Source organism: Heptranchias perlo, chromosome 14, assembly GCF_035084215.1.
Source record: "Heptranchias perlo isolate sHepPer1 chromosome 14, sHepPer1.hap1, whole genome shotgun sequence".
Taxonomy (NCBI): domain Eukaryota; kingdom Metazoa; phylum Chordata; class Chondrichthyes; order Hexanchiformes; family Hexanchidae; genus Heptranchias; species Heptranchias perlo.
The window spans coordinates 25622138-25640119 of NC_090338.1; the positions used below are offsets into that span (position 1 = coordinate 25622138).

The 17982-nt window shown below is 37.7% G+C and overlaps 2 protein-coding genes across 3 annotated transcripts in view; one reads left to right on the forward strand and one right to left on the reverse strand.

The window, feature by feature from the left end:
- Positions 1 to 1620, reverse strand: part of LOC137332370 (gamma-aminobutyric acid receptor subunit alpha-6-like) — a 28119-nt gene extending 26499 nt beyond the window's left edge. The window contains exons 1-3 of the mRNA XM_067996137.1: positions 1603 to 1620; positions 883 to 1103; positions 702 to 784 (exon numbers count right to left, since the gene is read on the reverse strand). Of these exons, the coding sequence (XP_067852238.1) occupies positions 702 to 784; positions 883 to 1103; positions 1603 to 1605 (307 nt within the window). The 5' untranslated portion in view covers positions 1606 to 1620. The remainder of the gene's footprint in view (positions 1 to 701; positions 785 to 882; positions 1104 to 1602) is intronic.
- gabrb2a (gamma-aminobutyric acid type A receptor subunit beta2a) overlaps positions 546 to 17982 on the forward strand; it is a 302038-nt gene continuing 284601 nt past the window's right edge. Inside the window, exons 1-3 of one of the 2 annotated variants that reach the window (XM_067996135.1) lie at positions 8568 to 9225; positions 9362 to 9453; positions 10134 to 10201. In XM_067996135.1, coding sequence (XP_067852236.1) covers positions 9149 to 9225; positions 9362 to 9453; positions 10134 to 10201 — 237 coding nt within the window. In that variant the 5' untranslated portion in view covers positions 8568 to 9148. Of the gene's footprint in view, positions 779 to 8567; positions 9226 to 9361; positions 9454 to 10133; positions 10202 to 17982 lie in introns of those variants that run through there. The other variant, XM_067996136.1, reaches the window with a different exon arrangement.

Below are 17982 nucleotides of genomic sequence, written 5' to 3' on the forward strand. Positions count from 1 at the left end.
GAAAAGAGAGGAGAAAATTTTAAAAACACAACTTCAAAAGTCAATGGGGGTGAAATTGGTCTTGTGCGGTAGCTCAAAACGGCAATAGAGATTCGGCAGCCTATTTTACACTCGGTCCAATTTTCTTTTCCATTGTATTTAAGAGTCAGGTCTGGCCTTGATTTCGGATTTACACTGGCAATTTTATGTTTCTGCAAAACCCAAATTGCGTTATACTGACCCCAGACTTTGTCGTGTAAATGCACTCTTAGATAACATCAAAGATACGTGGAGGAGAAAATGATATACAAAATGTTGTCGTATGAAATAACTGACAGTGAGTTTAAGGATGTAATTCAATGGTATGAGAAATAGCTAACCTTTATATTCAGTTGGAACTTCATTCCCGCAGTTATGACCTCAACAAGACCCGTTGGATTAAAGTATAGTTCTATAGCTCACTGCCAGTTACTTATTAAGTCACTACAAATACATTTGGTAACACTTTGTATTCTAGACTGATTCACAATCCGTAATCTGCATTTTTTACGTGAGTGGCCCTTTGCTCTTCTAAAATGTGTACCGCGATGGTTCTGGTAAGATTTCTGAAGACTCCCGAACCGTAGCCATATAAGTTCACCCGGCCCTCTGTTGACCCAGTATGTTGATAGCTTTTAGTTTTGATGAAGAAACGTCAAAACGCATTGAACATTGAAACTTACAGCTGCCGAACTTCAAGGGACACGCGTGCCCGTCCATTGGGAAGTTCATTAGTCGCATAGGACACGCCGCATTTATGGTGAGTCTGGAATTTGAGGAGAAAAAACATATTTTGTGTTAAAATGTTATTATTTAAGTATCAAATGGAACAATGTAATGTCTCGCCAAATTACTATGCCCAACCTCATGGTGTAAAGTATGGTGCCGTTTTGCATGATCCTGAAAAGCTTGTTCGGAGTAGTCATGTTGTGAGCAATGGACTTTTTTCCATTTCTGAAAAAAGTGTCTGGAGTCCAAATTTTGCTGACCATTAAATTATTCAGCCTAAGGATTTCAATGGGCCCCTCGAACTTCAGCCTCTTGTCAATCCAAGTTTGACGGAAAAAAACATCCATCGTATATTCCTGTAAAAGTATAATAAAATCACTTTTACTCTATGAATACAAAATAGTCACTTGCTGTGTGTACATATTCCAGAGTCACCCATGCCCTGCCCTACACGAGGTGTTAAGAACTCAATGGATCACTCAGTGTCAGTACCCATATTGTAAAAATAAACCCTGACTTTATAGTGATTTGACATGTTTGGTGATTTGCTTGGCCCCTTTAAAAAAACCGAAAGGTTTCTTTCTCCATTACGGTGTTTTAGTATAGCGTTGATTGTTGTGAAAAGATGAATCGATCACTGAGACCTTTGGCGACAGGGATTGTCAAACAGATTAAGCCGAATAATCTCCTCTAATGACATTCTGCCCAGATGCCAAAATAATAAAACCAGTACGAACATGTCTGCAGGCGATGAAATGACAAGCTTACATTGGTTAGCAAGTCTAGTATGTGTGTTTTTGTTTGACAAAAGCCAATATTAGTAACTCTAGTGAATCTTTTTTTTAAGTGTCTTACCATTTCGACGTCAGATACAGGACCGAAACTTGTCACATATATGTCGGTTTTCACTTCAGTGACAGGACCTAGACAAAAACAAAACGTTTAAGAGATCATTTATGATTGCGCGCTTCTGTGAGTGCACGGTACATCCATGTGTCATCAGTGAAACATATGGAATACATTTTTTTAAAAACTCAAAGTTTGGGCGACAATGTTGATGGGCGGCATTGTGTTCCAAAATCATCTCGGTCCTTACAAAAGTATTACTGTCGACCTGTCTGCAATAGAGTGTAAAAACTTACGAATAATTCAGACTTGAAATCGTATCGATTAAGAAGTACGTCACATAAGGGTTGCGAGTGGGTGTGAATATGCTGAAAGGCGAAGAGGTATGTGAATAAACATAATTGCTTACCTCCAAACCCGGGTCGTAGCCTGTTGTCATATCCATCAAGAAGTCTATCGAGAATACGTGTGATGTTTTCTGAATGGACTCTTACTTCATTGTCTTGATTGGAAGAGCTATTGCCGAGCGTGTCTCCAATACTGTAAATAATATTAACATTGAGGCCAAGGGCGCCTTTGGTAATCAAAGTCGAAAGTGTTTTGCCTTTTTTTACGCTTGACTATCACTCTATTCAAATACGACATAAAAAATAAAAACAAAACTACATCATAATGAATGCGTGGGGAGAACAAAAAAAGGAGGATTCAACTTAGTAGAAATGTAAATAAGAGAGACTCACCACCAAAATGCTGTGCAACAGACAAAGATCAGTAAACCCACACGGCTGATAGACATTGCAGCCACAGATCTCCTGTCAGCAGTAACCATTTGCATGTCCCATATTCCAAGCCTCCTCACTTTTGCCGTCATTGTGCCATTTCATGAAGAATAAAAGAAAGGATAAAATAAACACTTTAGTGTCTCAACGTTGAGTCCTTTGCGCTTGAATGAGACAATTTTCCACTCTCCTTTTATTTCTCCGCTGCTGTCCAGGCTCAACTGAGTGCCTCAGTTTAAAACTAAAGAGTTTAACAGCCGGTACGGGATGGCGAGCATTGACAATAATCGAATAAGGCACATGGGAGATTAAAAGCAAGAAATCCACTGATACTTTTGGCAGGAATTAGCGAGGAGCAGTCAGGAATCCTGGCAAGGCATAGCCACCCAGCCGAGAGATACTAGATTGCAAATCACTGCATTTCTGCTGATACTATATTTATTTAAAATATCTAATAAATAGCTGATATCCTTCTCGTAATTTATCAGCGTATTACACTGCCAGTGCCCAAGAATCCAGCTGAGATTAAAACACGGTTTCGCTTGACGTCTCTCTCTACATCCTCCCCATCAACAAATTTGCGATGAGTTGAGGGACATAAGTGACGGCGTTAGTTCTTTTATTACATATAATCTAGAGCATCAGAATTAGAGTGGGGGGAGGGGGATAATAACAATTATGATGATTGTTACATGGTTTAACCCTTGCTTTATTCAGTGACCTCTCCCCAAACCTGTTGGCGAGCAGTCAAAATGTTGTCGGCGTTTAACTTCCTAATTAAACTCATAAATGGGTATCTTTATCAATTAATATTCTATAAAGCAAGCATTTTTCCATTATTCATATGTGTACCAATTTAGCAGCCCAATTGCTATTAAGGTGCACTTAATAACCTATATGCTGATATGGTTAGATGAAGTAGAGAGGGAGGAGGCTCGTGTGGAGCATAAACACCGGTACAGACCAGTTGGACAGAATGGCCTGTTTCTGTGCTGTAAATTCCACGTAATTCTGTTCATTAACACAAATGTCATGCGTGACTTGGGAATTCTTGGTATTTGAATAAAATATCAATCCAACCTTAACATCTTAATGAATCTATATTGCTTTATATATATTGCAATACATTTTACAATTAGTTGTGGATTGACAGTTCCCACATTTACTGGGCAGTAGTTTTCAGGGAAATTATTTATGACACGCCCCCATCTTCCCCTCCCCATCTCCACCACCAATGCCGCTACCACCACATCAAGGATAGTCTACACTTATATATTAAGCTAAAATAATGTTAATGTCAGTCATATATCTTTCCACAGTTGAGTAGTCTGTTGGTGTTACCTGAGTCACCACAGATCAATTTATATTAAACCTCCGGATGTTATATGAACACTTGGAACGCCTCCCCAAGTTTCATGTGTGTACATATACACACTGGGACTTTTCCTGAATGCTGGAGAGAATAATAGATTCTGAGAGAGCGAAAAAAAACATTTTTTTTGGAGGGGAGGGGACGTCCATAACCCACGAAGCGTCTACGTTTATAGACTAACATGAAATGATACATATCCTATCCTAGTAACCTTGCAGAACAGAACAGACAGCCAACAACCAATGTATTCTGCTGTGGCCTCACGCGATGACATTCAGCGTCGATTTCATGGTTGCTATAGTTTTTTTTCAGAAGCAACGGGAAATAGTTAACGTTCTTGTCTTTACACTGTATATTTTTATGTGTAGACGTATCTGTTTCTGAAGATACAAAATGTGTAATAGCTATTATCCCTCTACCCGTAAAACAAAAGCTAGTGTTTTTATTAGAAAATATCAAATTTTACACCAGTTTAAGTCATGACTTTACATGTAGGTAAGCCGGTCCAAATATATACAATGATCTACCAGAACAACATCCTGGTAGGATAATGAATATAAAGTTCCTTCGTGCATAGTTCGCGCATGATTCTCGTCGATGCTATTAAACCAGCCAACAGCGCATTACAAGGACGCACACTTTGAATCAAAGTTCGGCACAGGAAATAATTAACTTTTCATTTTCATTCCTATTACGATTCCTGCACAAAACTGTGCCTGGGATAAATACGTCTTATTTTATTCCAATTTATCGATAGTTAACGCCGACATTGGAAGCTGATTTCCCAAGAGAAAATCACGTGTTAGTATTTAATAAAATATTTTCAATATTAGTATTGACTGATACAGTGTTTGGGAGAAATAAAACTAACACCGCGCCAGATTACAACACAGATCTCCTGCAGCGCTTCGGGTAGGACTGGCGCGGAATTCGCAACTAGATAAGGATAGCTTCTCTGGAGGTGGCGGATATCGAATTGCGACAATAATTTGTTACACTTCAAAGAATCCTGGTCCAGGCTGCAAATCGGGAAAAAAACATTTAATTGATAATTAGCTCATGCAGAAAAACGGCAAAGCCACGCACGATAGGTTATTACATGATACCTGTTAAACCTTTAGCAAGTGGATTATTTTATATTGTCGACATATTATTCAATGTTTTATATTGCAAAGAAGGTACATTATAACGGTGTGATGGGGATCACCATCGGGTTAGTTGAAGCAGCGTAAAGAGGCCATCAACATTCTATTTAACTCTGGTGACAGTGATGCCTGTATCTCCATGCTCGTTACATAACCTAAGAATATAACAGGTCTTCCCACCATCACCACTGCCACAACATCGTGCATTTATGTAAGGACATAGGGACAGCAGCAGGCCTTTCAGCCCCTGGAACCTATTCCGCTAATCTGTACTTTAACTCCATTTAACCGCCTTTACTTAATAATCCCTTGATTCCCTTGGGTAACAAAAAAATCTATGGAACTTAGACTTGAAACTTTCAATTGACCCAGCTTCCACAGCCTTTTGGGAGAGAGAGTTCCAGATTTCCACTACCCTTTGTGTGAAAAGGTGCTTCCTGATTTCACTCCTAAATGGTTCAGCTCTAATTTTAAGATTATGCCCCCTTGTTATGGATTTCCCCACCAGGGGAAATATTTTCTTTGTATTTACCCTATCGAATTCCTTTATCAATTTAAACACCTCGAATAGATCACCATTCAATCGTATAAACTCAAGGCAATACAAACCAAGTTTATGCAACTCTTCATTGTTATTTAAACTTTTAAATCTCAGTATCATTCTGGTGACTTTGCACTGTACCACCTGCAAGGCCAATATATCTTTCCTGAGGTTCGGTGCCCAAAACTGAACCCAGTGCTCCAGATGGGGTCTGACCAAGCCTCTTTACAAGTGAAGTATCACTTCCTCACTTTTGTACTCCAATCCCCTTGGGATAAAGGTCAACATTCCATTAGCCTTTTTGATTACTTTTTGTACCTGCGCACTAGCTTTTAGTGATCTGTGCAGATGGACAAGATAAACCCTGCACCTCCAAAGCTACTAGTCTCTCACAGTTAGGAAAATATTCTGATTTGGCTTTCTCAAATCCAAATCAGATGACCTCACACACTGGGCTTCATCTGTTATAGGTTTGCCCACTCAGGTAGTCTATGTCCCTTTGTAACTTTTTGCTTCCATCTACACAACTTACTGTGTCTCCCAACTTAGTGTCATCGGTAAACTTGAATATATATCTCTCTATTCCTTCATGCAAGTCATAAATATATATGGAGAGAAGCTGAGGCCCCAGTACAGATCCCTGTGGAATGGCACTTGTCGCATCCTGCCAATCAAAGAACATTCCCTTTATCCCTACGTTCTGTCTACTACATCCCAACCAATTACCGAACCACATAATTCCCTGTGCTTTCATTTTTGCTAATAATCTATTGTGCCTTTGATATAGGAAAATGTCCCAAGGCACTTCACAATAATCTTGAATAGAAGATGTAAGGTTTTATAAAACTCCTTAGTACATTTTTGCATATGACCATAAAATTCATTGATAATAAATTTGTAAGTGAGTTAATTAAGTCAGAGCCAAAAGTTTGGCACTATAGTCCTTCACATTGTGAATCTATTGTGAATCTTGGGAAAAAAGTAAATCATTGGTAATTTATTTACCTCACTCCTTAAACTCCTCTATAAAATTCATCAATTTCTTAGACCAGAAGATGCGTAGAATTCATGGGCTCTGCAAGTCTGCAATTGAGATGTAGGAATTGTGCAAGAATGGATTGGTTAACTTGCTCACTGGTGATCCATCTTGCACATAACCTCATCAGTGGCACAAATAAAATCGCAAACTCACCATGTGAGGAATAGAGTGTGGAAACCTATATTCTACCACTATAATAAAGTCTGTTCTACTTTACAGTTACGAGGAGTTTTAAAGTGTCATTGATTGAAAATGATGATGATAATGCTTGCTGCCCATTTGTACAGAGATGAAAAATGGTCAGAGTGGGTCCTGAAACATGATCTATAAGGAATGACAGGTTGAATGGCCATTTTCTTTTTATGTTCTTGAGTTTATAAGGCTGTCTGCCATTCATAGGTGAGTATATATTTGCTCTACCCATGTACCACACACATGCAGAACAATTATATCATCTTGGTTTTTCAACATCTTTAGACAAAGTTTTTCTTTCCTGGCCCAACATAAATTGATGGGAAGAGTATTTCTTTAAGTTCCCAAAGCTTTCCACCACTGGGGTTTTCCTCACCTCATGTCTGAGTTTGTTGTAGGCTAATTGATAGATATTGATTGCCATGATTAGTCAACAATCCATTATCATGTGATAATAGAATGATAGTACCAGGATGATAGGTAAACTAGATGGACTTTGGTCCTTTTTGGTCTCGCAATTCCTATGTTCCTAAGTTCAAATGTTAACCAGTTAGAGCCTTAAAACAAAACTTCCCCTAATAATTTTGAGGTCTTTAGTAACAATGGTTTCAAGCACTGTAAAATGTTACGGTTCAGCTTACATAACAAATTGTGGGATTTGGATGGGGGTAGCTCGCATTAGAAACCACAAAATATCTCATGCGAATTAAAGACAATCCCGTTCTACTCGTTAATGACGCCACATATCATCATCTCCGAACAAAGCCTAACAGAATAATCTCATTCGTTCAGCAATAACTATTGTAACCGCTGGTCGCCGAAAGTAGGCGCAATATTGTAAAATTGCCGTAAGCAACGCACAGTGTTATATATTATAATCTTCCTAATTAAGTGTACCTCGTATTTATTGATTAAATTGGAAATTGCATTTTGATTTAAATAAATGAATGGGACAATAATGAAGTCCTCCACTTTCAAAGTTTCATTAACACAACGCATTGAATGTGTTTCTATTTCAATAGTCTGAGAAAAGTTAAAGACGTTGTAACCGAAGCCTACTGCGTTCTTCACTTTAATTCAATCGTTTAAGTCTTCTTGCGGATTATCTATAATTGAATAGTAAAACCCAGTCTCAAAATCCTCATAGATTGTTCAGTACAGGTAACTATTCAAAACATAGCATAAAAATAGAAAAAAAAACGTTTTTCTTTTCCTTTTTTGAAAGAAGAAAACCTGTTTGTTTAGGAACCCTATACCATCTGATGGTAAATCTCGTAAATCTTAAGGAAAGCCTGCTGTGTTAACAAAGCTAAACAGTGGCATCACAAGGACGATATGAACACCCCATAAGTGTATATGTTTAAAGAAGGCGCTGCATACGCGTAGAATTATGTATGCATATTGAGAAAATACAGGTTTGAGGGACCGATGTGTCGTACAAGTGTATGCATTTGTTTTGTATCCCTCTCAGTGTGGAGAGTCGAGGAATCCCCTTTCCCGCCTTGAGCCCGGTCTCACGTGACCAGGCGTCCGTTAATTTTAAATAAACCGTTTGGCTCGAGCTCGGTCCAGGCGCTTGATGCAGGCAACGGTTCACCCTGTGGAGGAACAATAAAATAACACACGCACATTTATATATAAAACATAGCACATGCACGCACACACATTTATCGGATCGTGTTAAAATACAATTCTAGCACCGAGTTCATTTTTTTTCTTTTTCTATATCAAAAAAATAATAAAATTATCAAAAATACTTGCTCCCTCCCCCCACCAAAGAAAAAGCGAGAAGGGAGAGGCGATGGACGTGTCCCTGCGTGCTCACGAATATTAATGTGGAGCCAGGCGGAAGCTGGCAGGCTCCGATCTCCGCGTTTTTTTTTCTTTTTCCAAAGGAAGCCGTGCGTAGTGTGTGTGTGTGTTTTTTTTACTGACTGAGCATCTCCCAGAATTAACCAAATTTCCTTTATTTTTTTCTCTCTTTGTGGGAATGACGAGCCGGCTGGGAGGATAGCGATTTCTAAACAGCACCATGCGCCAAGATTTTTGGAAGAGACAAGCACAAGGTGTCCTTCCTCCCCGGCATTTTCAGATGCTCTAACAGTCAGCATCTAAAGAGGGGAAAAAAACAAAAAAAAACAAAAAAAAAGGAGAAAACAGACGTTGCTTAAAAGAACAGCCTCAGACATCTTGTTTTTCCCCCTCCTCCTCCTTTCTTCCTCTCTCTCTCTTTTCCCGTCCTTCCCCCTTTTCTTTCCATTTTCTCTCACCCTTTCCTTCCTTCCTCTCCCCTTTACCCCTTCTTTCTCTGTTACTGTATCTTTTTTTTGCAAAGTGAAGCCGCTTCCCCACATCCACTGGCTTTGATGTTGTGAGGAGTGTGCGCAGGCGCCCCCCACCTTGGAATTACTGCACTGGTCAGAATAAGTTGGATCCTTCTCTCTTCTGTCTTCGCTGAAAAACCGAAATCATCTGAAAAACTTAGGGATGCTGAGAGTTCGGAAAAGGGGATACTTTAGGGCTTTGTCGTTTCCCTTGCTAGTGGCGATGGTCTATGCACAAAGGTAAGCCATACATGCTGGGCAGATAGAGGTGCCTCTTTGTACCTCTTCATTTGCAAATGCCACATTACTTCAACCTTAAGAGAAAAAAAACTGTCATTCTCAAGTATTCGCTGTCCCTTTTTTTTCTCTCATCTAGTGTCAATGACCCTAGTAATATGTCATTGGTGAAGGAGACCGTTGATAGACTGTTGAAGGGCTATGACATCCGTTTGAGGCCAGATTTTGGAGGTAATTTGATTTAGTATTAATGTGATTCCTTACAGTCTTGTCCTTGTTTTTCTTGCTTCTTGGCTACTGTCTAACGGATCTAGAATGATTTAAAAGTTAAAATTTTTTGGACCCAAGTTGACTGAATTCCACACTTACAGTACACCGTTTCGCCAGTATCATCTTTAATGGGTCTTTTATAACCATCTATATTTGATGCCCAGGCGTCAGTACAATAAGTTGTGCTATTAGTTATTAAGGCAACATACCAGTAATTAGCTATTAGATTGTCTGTTTAAAGAGGGCTTCAAAATAATTACTTAATAGGCGAGAGACAGTCCTACAATGTATTCAGACCGCCCCCAAGCACATTCACCTAAATTTAGTTTCTAAAATATATATTAAATGAAACATTTTAGCACCATTATCGTTTTAACAGTCTCTTCTAGACTGTATCGTTATCTGGCTCTTAAAAATTCGGCGTAGTAAAACAGGGTATCAAATGCCGGTCACATACTGTAATGTTGCATGGAAACGACTGTTTATATGTGTTTAATTTAAAGAAATGTGATTTAAAACACATTAATGAAAAAAGGGAACCATGTTGCCTGCTATTGTGTTGTAAAATGATCTTGGTTTATAGCTATATCAAGAGTTAAATTTAAAGAGATCACATTGCGGACGATCTTGTTTGTCTGCAGGTGACCCTGTGCTTGTTGGCATGAACATAGACATTGCCAGTATAGATATGGTTTCTGAAGTCAATATGGTGAGTACATCAGTATCCTCCAGCAACTACCTTCATGAAGCCTTTGATTGTAGAATTAGTGTGATAAGTTTTCACTCAATAGTGATGATGTCGGTACTCACACGTTTGAAATACTGTACATTCATTGACATCAAACCAATTTCCTTCAAACAGCATCTACTGAATTATATTATCTGCCATGTACGTTTTATAAGTGATACGAATTTTATTACCAAAATACAAAGCACTAGGAAGAAACAGGAAGGAAATATTAGAATGCACTAGGCATTGGTTTTAACAGCTGACCAGCGAGGAATTTTGAGCAACCTTTAGTCAAGGTATGGAACTGGAAGTATTTTTTTGCTTCGTGCAATAGCGCCCCCTGCTGATTGTTACACAAGCTTCATAACGAATCCACGCACCGACTTGCATAAGAGCTGTTTGAAGACTATTGAGAGGTCTATTACCATTGATTTTGGTTAACGTCTTTATCCAGAGAGACAAATAAACACAAAAACAATAAATTGGTCTCGAAACCACTAGTTTTTTTTGAGGGGTGGAGTTAATTTGTAAGTAATTTATGTGTGAAGTATCGTTTGAGAGGACTAAGCGTCCGGTCTTTGAATCTTGTAAATTTCATTCTGATACATATTAGATACATCAGTTTTATTGAAGCATATAAAGGTTTTTTTGTCTGACCTGAAATCACTTCAAAAGCACAAAATCAATTGCGTGTGTTTATAAATGTTAATTTCCCTATCGATATCGTTACCGTACAGAGGAATCCCCCACCCTCATATCGCAATCTCAAGGTCACTAGATGTGTAGATAGAACTCAGGTGTTATCTCGTCTGGTAACTACTGGCACCTATGCATCAGTGTACCATATCATCCAAGGACGACAAGAACGCCCTAATTATTTCAGTTGTTTCCTCATAAATTACTCCAGGTACCTTTGATCATTTTAGATATACTGCAAGTTAAAGGATCTGATAGAAAATAGAAAAAACGTGACCTGTGTTCTCTGGACATTAAATGAAACTCAGACCATTTTTCTGAATCTGTCTGAAAACTACTTTAGGGTGTTCTCGTTTATCTTGTGAACGTGGTGGTGGGATTTTGTTACAAACAGTATCTACTGTAAATCATAACCTGCTTTGCACCAAATTATAATTTTAAATATGGACAAGGTAGGAATTCCAATACCATATTTATTTAAGCATAATTTAAAATAACATCAATTATAAACAGCAGTTCTTGTTTACATTATCAGCTGCTGAAGTTAGAAAAGCATAATAATTTATAAAGTTTTATAGGACAGTTATGTAGGCCACATTAGAATGACCCCTGGCACTGCCATCTAGTGTTACAGTATTATCATGTATTACACAAAGGTTAGTAGCAGCTGTTGAAAACAGGGGCAGTCAACAGGAAGAACAATTAAGCTAGAGGATTGTTTTTGCAGATTAGTTTGTTAAATAGGTTGATTAAAGGTATACACTGTAATGTTGATGTTTTTTTAGTAAGCATTTTAGCTTTAAATGTGTTGGTTACAAATAAAATAAAATAGTGATCTCTGTTGGATGCAACTGTACAATCTTCCACTGTACCCCTTCATTCTGTTTTTGAACACTGGCTTGTAGCCCATTTTCTGCTGTGTTTTCTCCCCATCCCACTCTGCTAACAGCTAATGCCTGATTAGATGCAATGTGATTACTTCCATTTTTCCATCCACCCTTTGTTATCCTATGTAGAATCACTGATCAATATATTTTAAAAAGTCAACAGTCAACAGATGCTCCTAGTGGGTAGATAATGATTTGTGACACATTGTGAACACAAAATTATGAACCCACATAACATCTTGTACATCTCAACTGTTATTTTAGTACTTAAGTTTTGTTCCAGACTATTCAGATTTTTTTAAATGGATGTTTTTGTAGCCAGGCAGGATATACTGGTAAATTTCTTATGTGATGTGTAATAAATGTTATGAAACTGGTAATTTGGTAACAACTTGTTTACCTATCAGGTACTTGTAAGGTATTTCTTATACATAAAATGTTCTGCTTCTTAAACAAAAATGGGAAAGTTTGGTTTGTTGGCCCATTAGAAAAAATAATGTAAGTGCTGATTTTGTTACTTATTATATGAAGTACACTCTTCCAGCATGTGCTGAGATAGTAAACATCTACTTTATTTAGTAAACAGATGTGGGTCCACTCACTCACCAAGTCTCACTTAAATGAGATCAATTGGTATTGAATAAAATGAAAAAAAGACAGCTGTTAAGCACCTGGAGGGTGCCTAGAACACCCTTTACAAACAGCTTGCAAAGATTTAAAGTGAGAAATAAACCCAAGTTGTGAGATCTATCTTTTGATGACATTGGTTACTTTTCTATCTATTTTCTTTTATTCATTACTTGTTGCTGTGAGCCTTTGCCTCCGGTTGGTTCAATCAGTTTGTAATTGAATAGTTACACCTCTTGAATAGCCATTGGATCATTATTCTGAAAATATGGTCATGTAATGTCATTAATAATTTCTCCTTCCTTTTTAAGGGTAACCTTTTGTATCTCCTATTAAGCATCAAAATGAAATGGAACTGATTTAGTATTGTACATATCTTACATATTTGGTTGAAATTATGAAGATACTAGATAGTCGACTCAAGTACTCACTAGCACACTGCATGTATTATCTAAATTACATACTTTGTTGTTGACCCGTAATGGCTCATGAAAAGGACAATGTTTATCATGTTGTCCCTACCATATTCAAACAATTTTATTTTCCTTTTTGAACTAGGATATATTGCAATATTTCAGGACTGACCTTAAAAAAAAAGTTCCTTTCTTTATACTAACATGTTTACATTATTTTAAATCCAGGGTTCATTGTGACAAAATAATTAGTAAAGTTAGAATTAGATTTATGACCTCTGGAAGCTTGATTTTACTTTCAAATTTATTTTGATTTGTGACACAGGATATGTCTCAAGAAATGAGAGCGTATTCCCTCTAAACAATTTTTTAATGCATTGCACAAGGTACTTCCATGATCAGAGCGGGAGATTAAAAATAAATCATATGGTGCCAAAGCATGAATACAATAACATTCAATAAGTAAATATTTTGATAAGACAAGAAGAAAAATCTGCAATGCATAAAACAGAAAATACTGGAAATAAAAATTGTTGAAATTGGTCAACGGAATGTTAATTTATCTATTTCCTTTTGAAATGCTGGTGGACCTATATGTTTTGTTTGATATATTTTCTGTCTTATTTCAAATATTTTGTAATATAAAGAGCTATCAACCCACTATCTATTTGGATTTCTAAAGCATACTAAACCATCATTAAACAATTACAGGTATTTATAATCATTATCTGAGGATTGAAAATAACATTCAGGGCATTAAATTAAAGATATAATCCCTTCGAGAATATAACTTAGAAAATACTGTTGGTGACATTAGTGGACAAACACTTAACACACTCATTCCACTTTCTTCTATTTTAATGGAAGTGTTAATTCATTTGATGTAAAAGGATTAGCATGCCCATTAAAATATTGGGCACGGAAATGTCATACTAGTGTATTATCAACTAATATCTGCAATGGTAATTTTGACTTTTATACTTTTAATAGTTGAAAATTAGCACTACAGCTTGATTGAAGGAATTCAGATGATGTCGACCACAATTGTGAAGCTTGAGTTGGTTCTGTATGTTTGAATCCAAACAAAAATTACAGTCCTTTACTTTTTTTATTATTTTTGTTCCAATAAGTAAATCAAAAATTACATTGAAGACTGACAGAAGTTACTGTGATGTTGTCATTCTATTTAATGACACATAAGAGGGTATAATGATTACTGGGGAATCAGGATCCTTGTCTATATTACAAACAGGTTTATATCCCCTGAGATAAGGATGGTACAGATCCCATAATATCACTGCTTTTTCACACCATTCTGAATCAAGAACCTGTAGTCGCATTAGAGACTAAGTTGTAGTAATCTCTAAAATGAAGTTATGTCTTGATTTATGCAGTTAGTTTAAAGCTTTTTCAGAAAGGCTCAATAATGAGTTATATTGTTGACTTCTGACAAGGAATATCAGCAATAAAGAGATTGCAGCAGTAGCACAAAAGTTTGGTAGCAGTGAACTCAATTTTTTTTAACAGCAATTTAATTTTATATTTTCATTTTTTTTTGTAATTCTGCTGAAGCAATATAACACTCTTCTGTAGAGTGTTCTCTGTGTGCTCCCATTGTACTGGAAGACACTGTAACATGACTCACTTTATACCATGCAGAGATGAGATCTGAGGTGCATATTGTTCTAAAGCATCACAAACTTTGGACTTTATGGGCATGATTTTTACTTGGAGCCAGGAAGTCAGCGGGTGGGTAGATTTTCACATGGGAAATCCGGAAGTCAAATTAGTGCATTGGAATTTGCGATTGCAACTCAAATGAAGGCAATTATTTTTGCTTCTTGGTTTCCCGTGCGACAGCTAGCCAGATTGACAGGCAGACTGCCTATCGGGAGGGAAAGCAGCTGGGAGTGGATGCCAGGTAAGTCTAAGATTGTGGGGGGCGGGGGGAGAGGTCTCGGGGTGAATATTGGTTTAAATCCTAACCAGCAATTTCTGAGATACGGGTGGTTGGGGGTGAATGAGAATTTGTGATCCTATGCCAGAATTTCTGCTCAGTGGTGTGGAGGAAGAGGTTTGTTGTCCTATCTTGGATTTCCATACTCTTTGCAGGTTACACATCTTGCTGTATCTTGAAGATATTCTACACTTCCTTATGTTTACAAATAACTTTAGGTTTTTTATTAGTTACTGTATATTGGTGGGGAGAAGCCAGCAGACAACATATACCAATATTAAACAAGGAAAGACCTGCAGCCGATGTACCGAAGTTGATTAGGGAGTCAATGGGAGCCACCGGCATCTCGCACCCACTGCAGTACATGCCAGTCTGCATTGATGCTGCACGGGGAGGAGGGCATGAAGAGCTGGCTCCTGATTCAGGCCAGGAATAAGGAACGTATACCAGGGTGAACAGCAGAGAAGTGCTTTGATGATCAGTGCAATATAAGTAACATTCATATTTTGAAATTCCTAACAGCACCAACACTAGCATAAGCATTAAATGATGAAAAGAATAGTGGATGTCCCTGGCAGTTATTTTCTGCTGCATATGGGAAATGTGGTGGATTCAATCAAAGGGCCTGTCAACCACTGCTGAGGGAAGACTCAACTGAGGAAAAAGAAGAACCTTTAGGAACTCTGGTGTGGAAAGTAGATTTATTAGAGCAGATATGACACAGAAGGAGAAAATTAGAGAAAGGGGTGAAGTATTTAAGGAAACGGGGAGTGTAGAAACACAATCCAAATAGTTGTGCGATTCCGAGCTTGTATTAAAAATCTATGGAAAGATGGAGAGAGAGAAAGCCAGAAAAAGAAGGAAGAGATGGATCACACAAGGTAAAGAATGGATGAGAATTGGAAAAATATTTGGAGTGCTAGAATTTATATTAGCAAAATAGCCAAGGTCTTATAAAATTTTATGATTCTTCCAAGCAACTTGACCACAGAATATTCCAATATTTCAAATTTTGTCATTCTTAAAAATATAAGCTTGTGCACATACTCAAGATTGATTCAGGATGTTAACAATTGATTATTTTCTGAATCTTAATTTAATTGCATGATGGCTGAAAGGGTGAATAGAGATCCAACACAAAGAACTCTCAGCCCAGCCTTTGCCTGAGAGAACTGAGAGGCCAGCTGTAATACCTGAGCTGTTATTTATGTGGGTCAATCACAGGTTTAAAGGGCCAAATCAACTTTGGATGCATCCCAATGGCGAGAAGCCGAAGCCATGGGAAACCCGTGCAGGTGAAGTAAAATTCGTTTCAGGTTCAGAATCAACAAAAAATTACCTAACTCAAGTATTTCAACTAGGTAATTTGCCCCTTTAACCATCCACCCGCCGGCATTAATTGGGGACGTGACTTCCAGGTTTCGGCCGCGCGCACGCATCCAAACGCGCCCACTTTAAACCTGGAAGTGGGCGTGTTGGAGCCGGGTTGTAGTCGCATTTGATAAAGCTATTATTGTAACCTCCCACCCACCCACCCCCAACCCACCCATTCTTCGGGGTTAAAATTACCCCCTATAACTCTGGTGCATATTATCCAGGATATTATGTTACCATATTATTCTGGTTACACCCCACCTCTTTATTACACACACCAGTAGTGTAGATCTATTGTCACTGTGCACAGGGGTGGGAGAGTATTTATATCATTCTGAGTTCCATTCTTGGAAGTATTTATTTTTAGATGAATGTGAGGTGTTAGCAAGTAAACAGAGTTGAGTGAACGTGTAGAGTTGGTCTTTTTTACAATTACTTTGAGAGCAAAATGTGGATTGTAGAACCAGACACAATCTTTTTGAAAATGAAGCAACTATGAAGTATTTTTAGGGACGAAATTCAAAGTCAGTACACGTACCTCTAGTGACATAAAATACATTTTGGAATGCATATACTATGTACTGCATGATAAAAGGAAAATCCTTGCATTATACAGTGAAACAAATGTTCTGTGTAATAAAAATAAGCATACACATGTTGAAATGTTTATATGTTATGAGGTTGTGTTAATATAGTGCTTGAAATGTTAACATGGAATTCAGTGAGAGGAATATCCAATTCAGCATGGAGAAAACTTAAACTACAAATAAAAAATCTTTAACAAAAATATACAGTAATCAAAATGTGGCTTCATAGAATCATACAGGGGGCAATTTGGCCCATCATGCCTGTGCCGGCTCTTTGAAAGAGCTATCAAATTAATCCCACTCCCCTGTTCTTTCCCCATAGCCCTGCGAATTTTTCCTTTTCAAGTATATATCCAATTCCCTTTTGAAAGTTACTAATGAATCTGCTTCTACCACCCTTTCAGGCAGTGCATTCCAGATCATAGCAACTCACTGCGTTAAAAAAAATTCTCCTAGTCTCCCCTCTGGTTCTTTTGCCAATTATCTTAAATCTGCGTCCTCTGGTTACCGACCCTCCTGCCTGTGGAAACAGTTTCCACTTATTTACTTTATCAAAACTCCTCATAATTTTGGACAGCGCTATTAAATCTCCCCATAACCTTCTCTGCTTTAAGGAGAACAATCCCAGCTTCTTTATTCTCTTCACATAACTGAAGACCCTCATCCCTGGGATCATTCTGATAAATCTCCTCTGCATCTTCTCCAAGGCCTTGACATCCTTACTAAAGTGTAGTGCCTAAAATTGGACACAGTGCTCCAGCTGAGGCCTAACCAGTGATTTATAAAGGTTTAGTATAATTTCTTTGCTTTTGTACTCTGTTTTTATTTATAAAGTCAAGGATCCCATATGCTTTTTTGACAGCTTATCAGCTTGGGCATCAATTAAAACTTCAACTTTCCCCACATGTACTTTCAAAATCTTATCAAACTGTGTCTCTAACCTACTGAACTAATGTGATAATCACAAAGATTTGTGTATGTGAACCCCAGGTCTCTCTGTTCCTGCACCACCTTTAAAATTGTACAATTTTATTTACATTGCCTCTCCTCATTCTTCCTCCCAAATGCATCACATCATACTTCTCTGCATTACATTTCATCTGCCATGTGCCTGCCCAATTCATCAGTCTGTCTATGTCCTCTTAAAGTGTGTTACTGTCCTCCTTCCTGTTTGCTACATTTCCAAGTTTTGTGCTATCTTCAGACTTTGAAATTATGC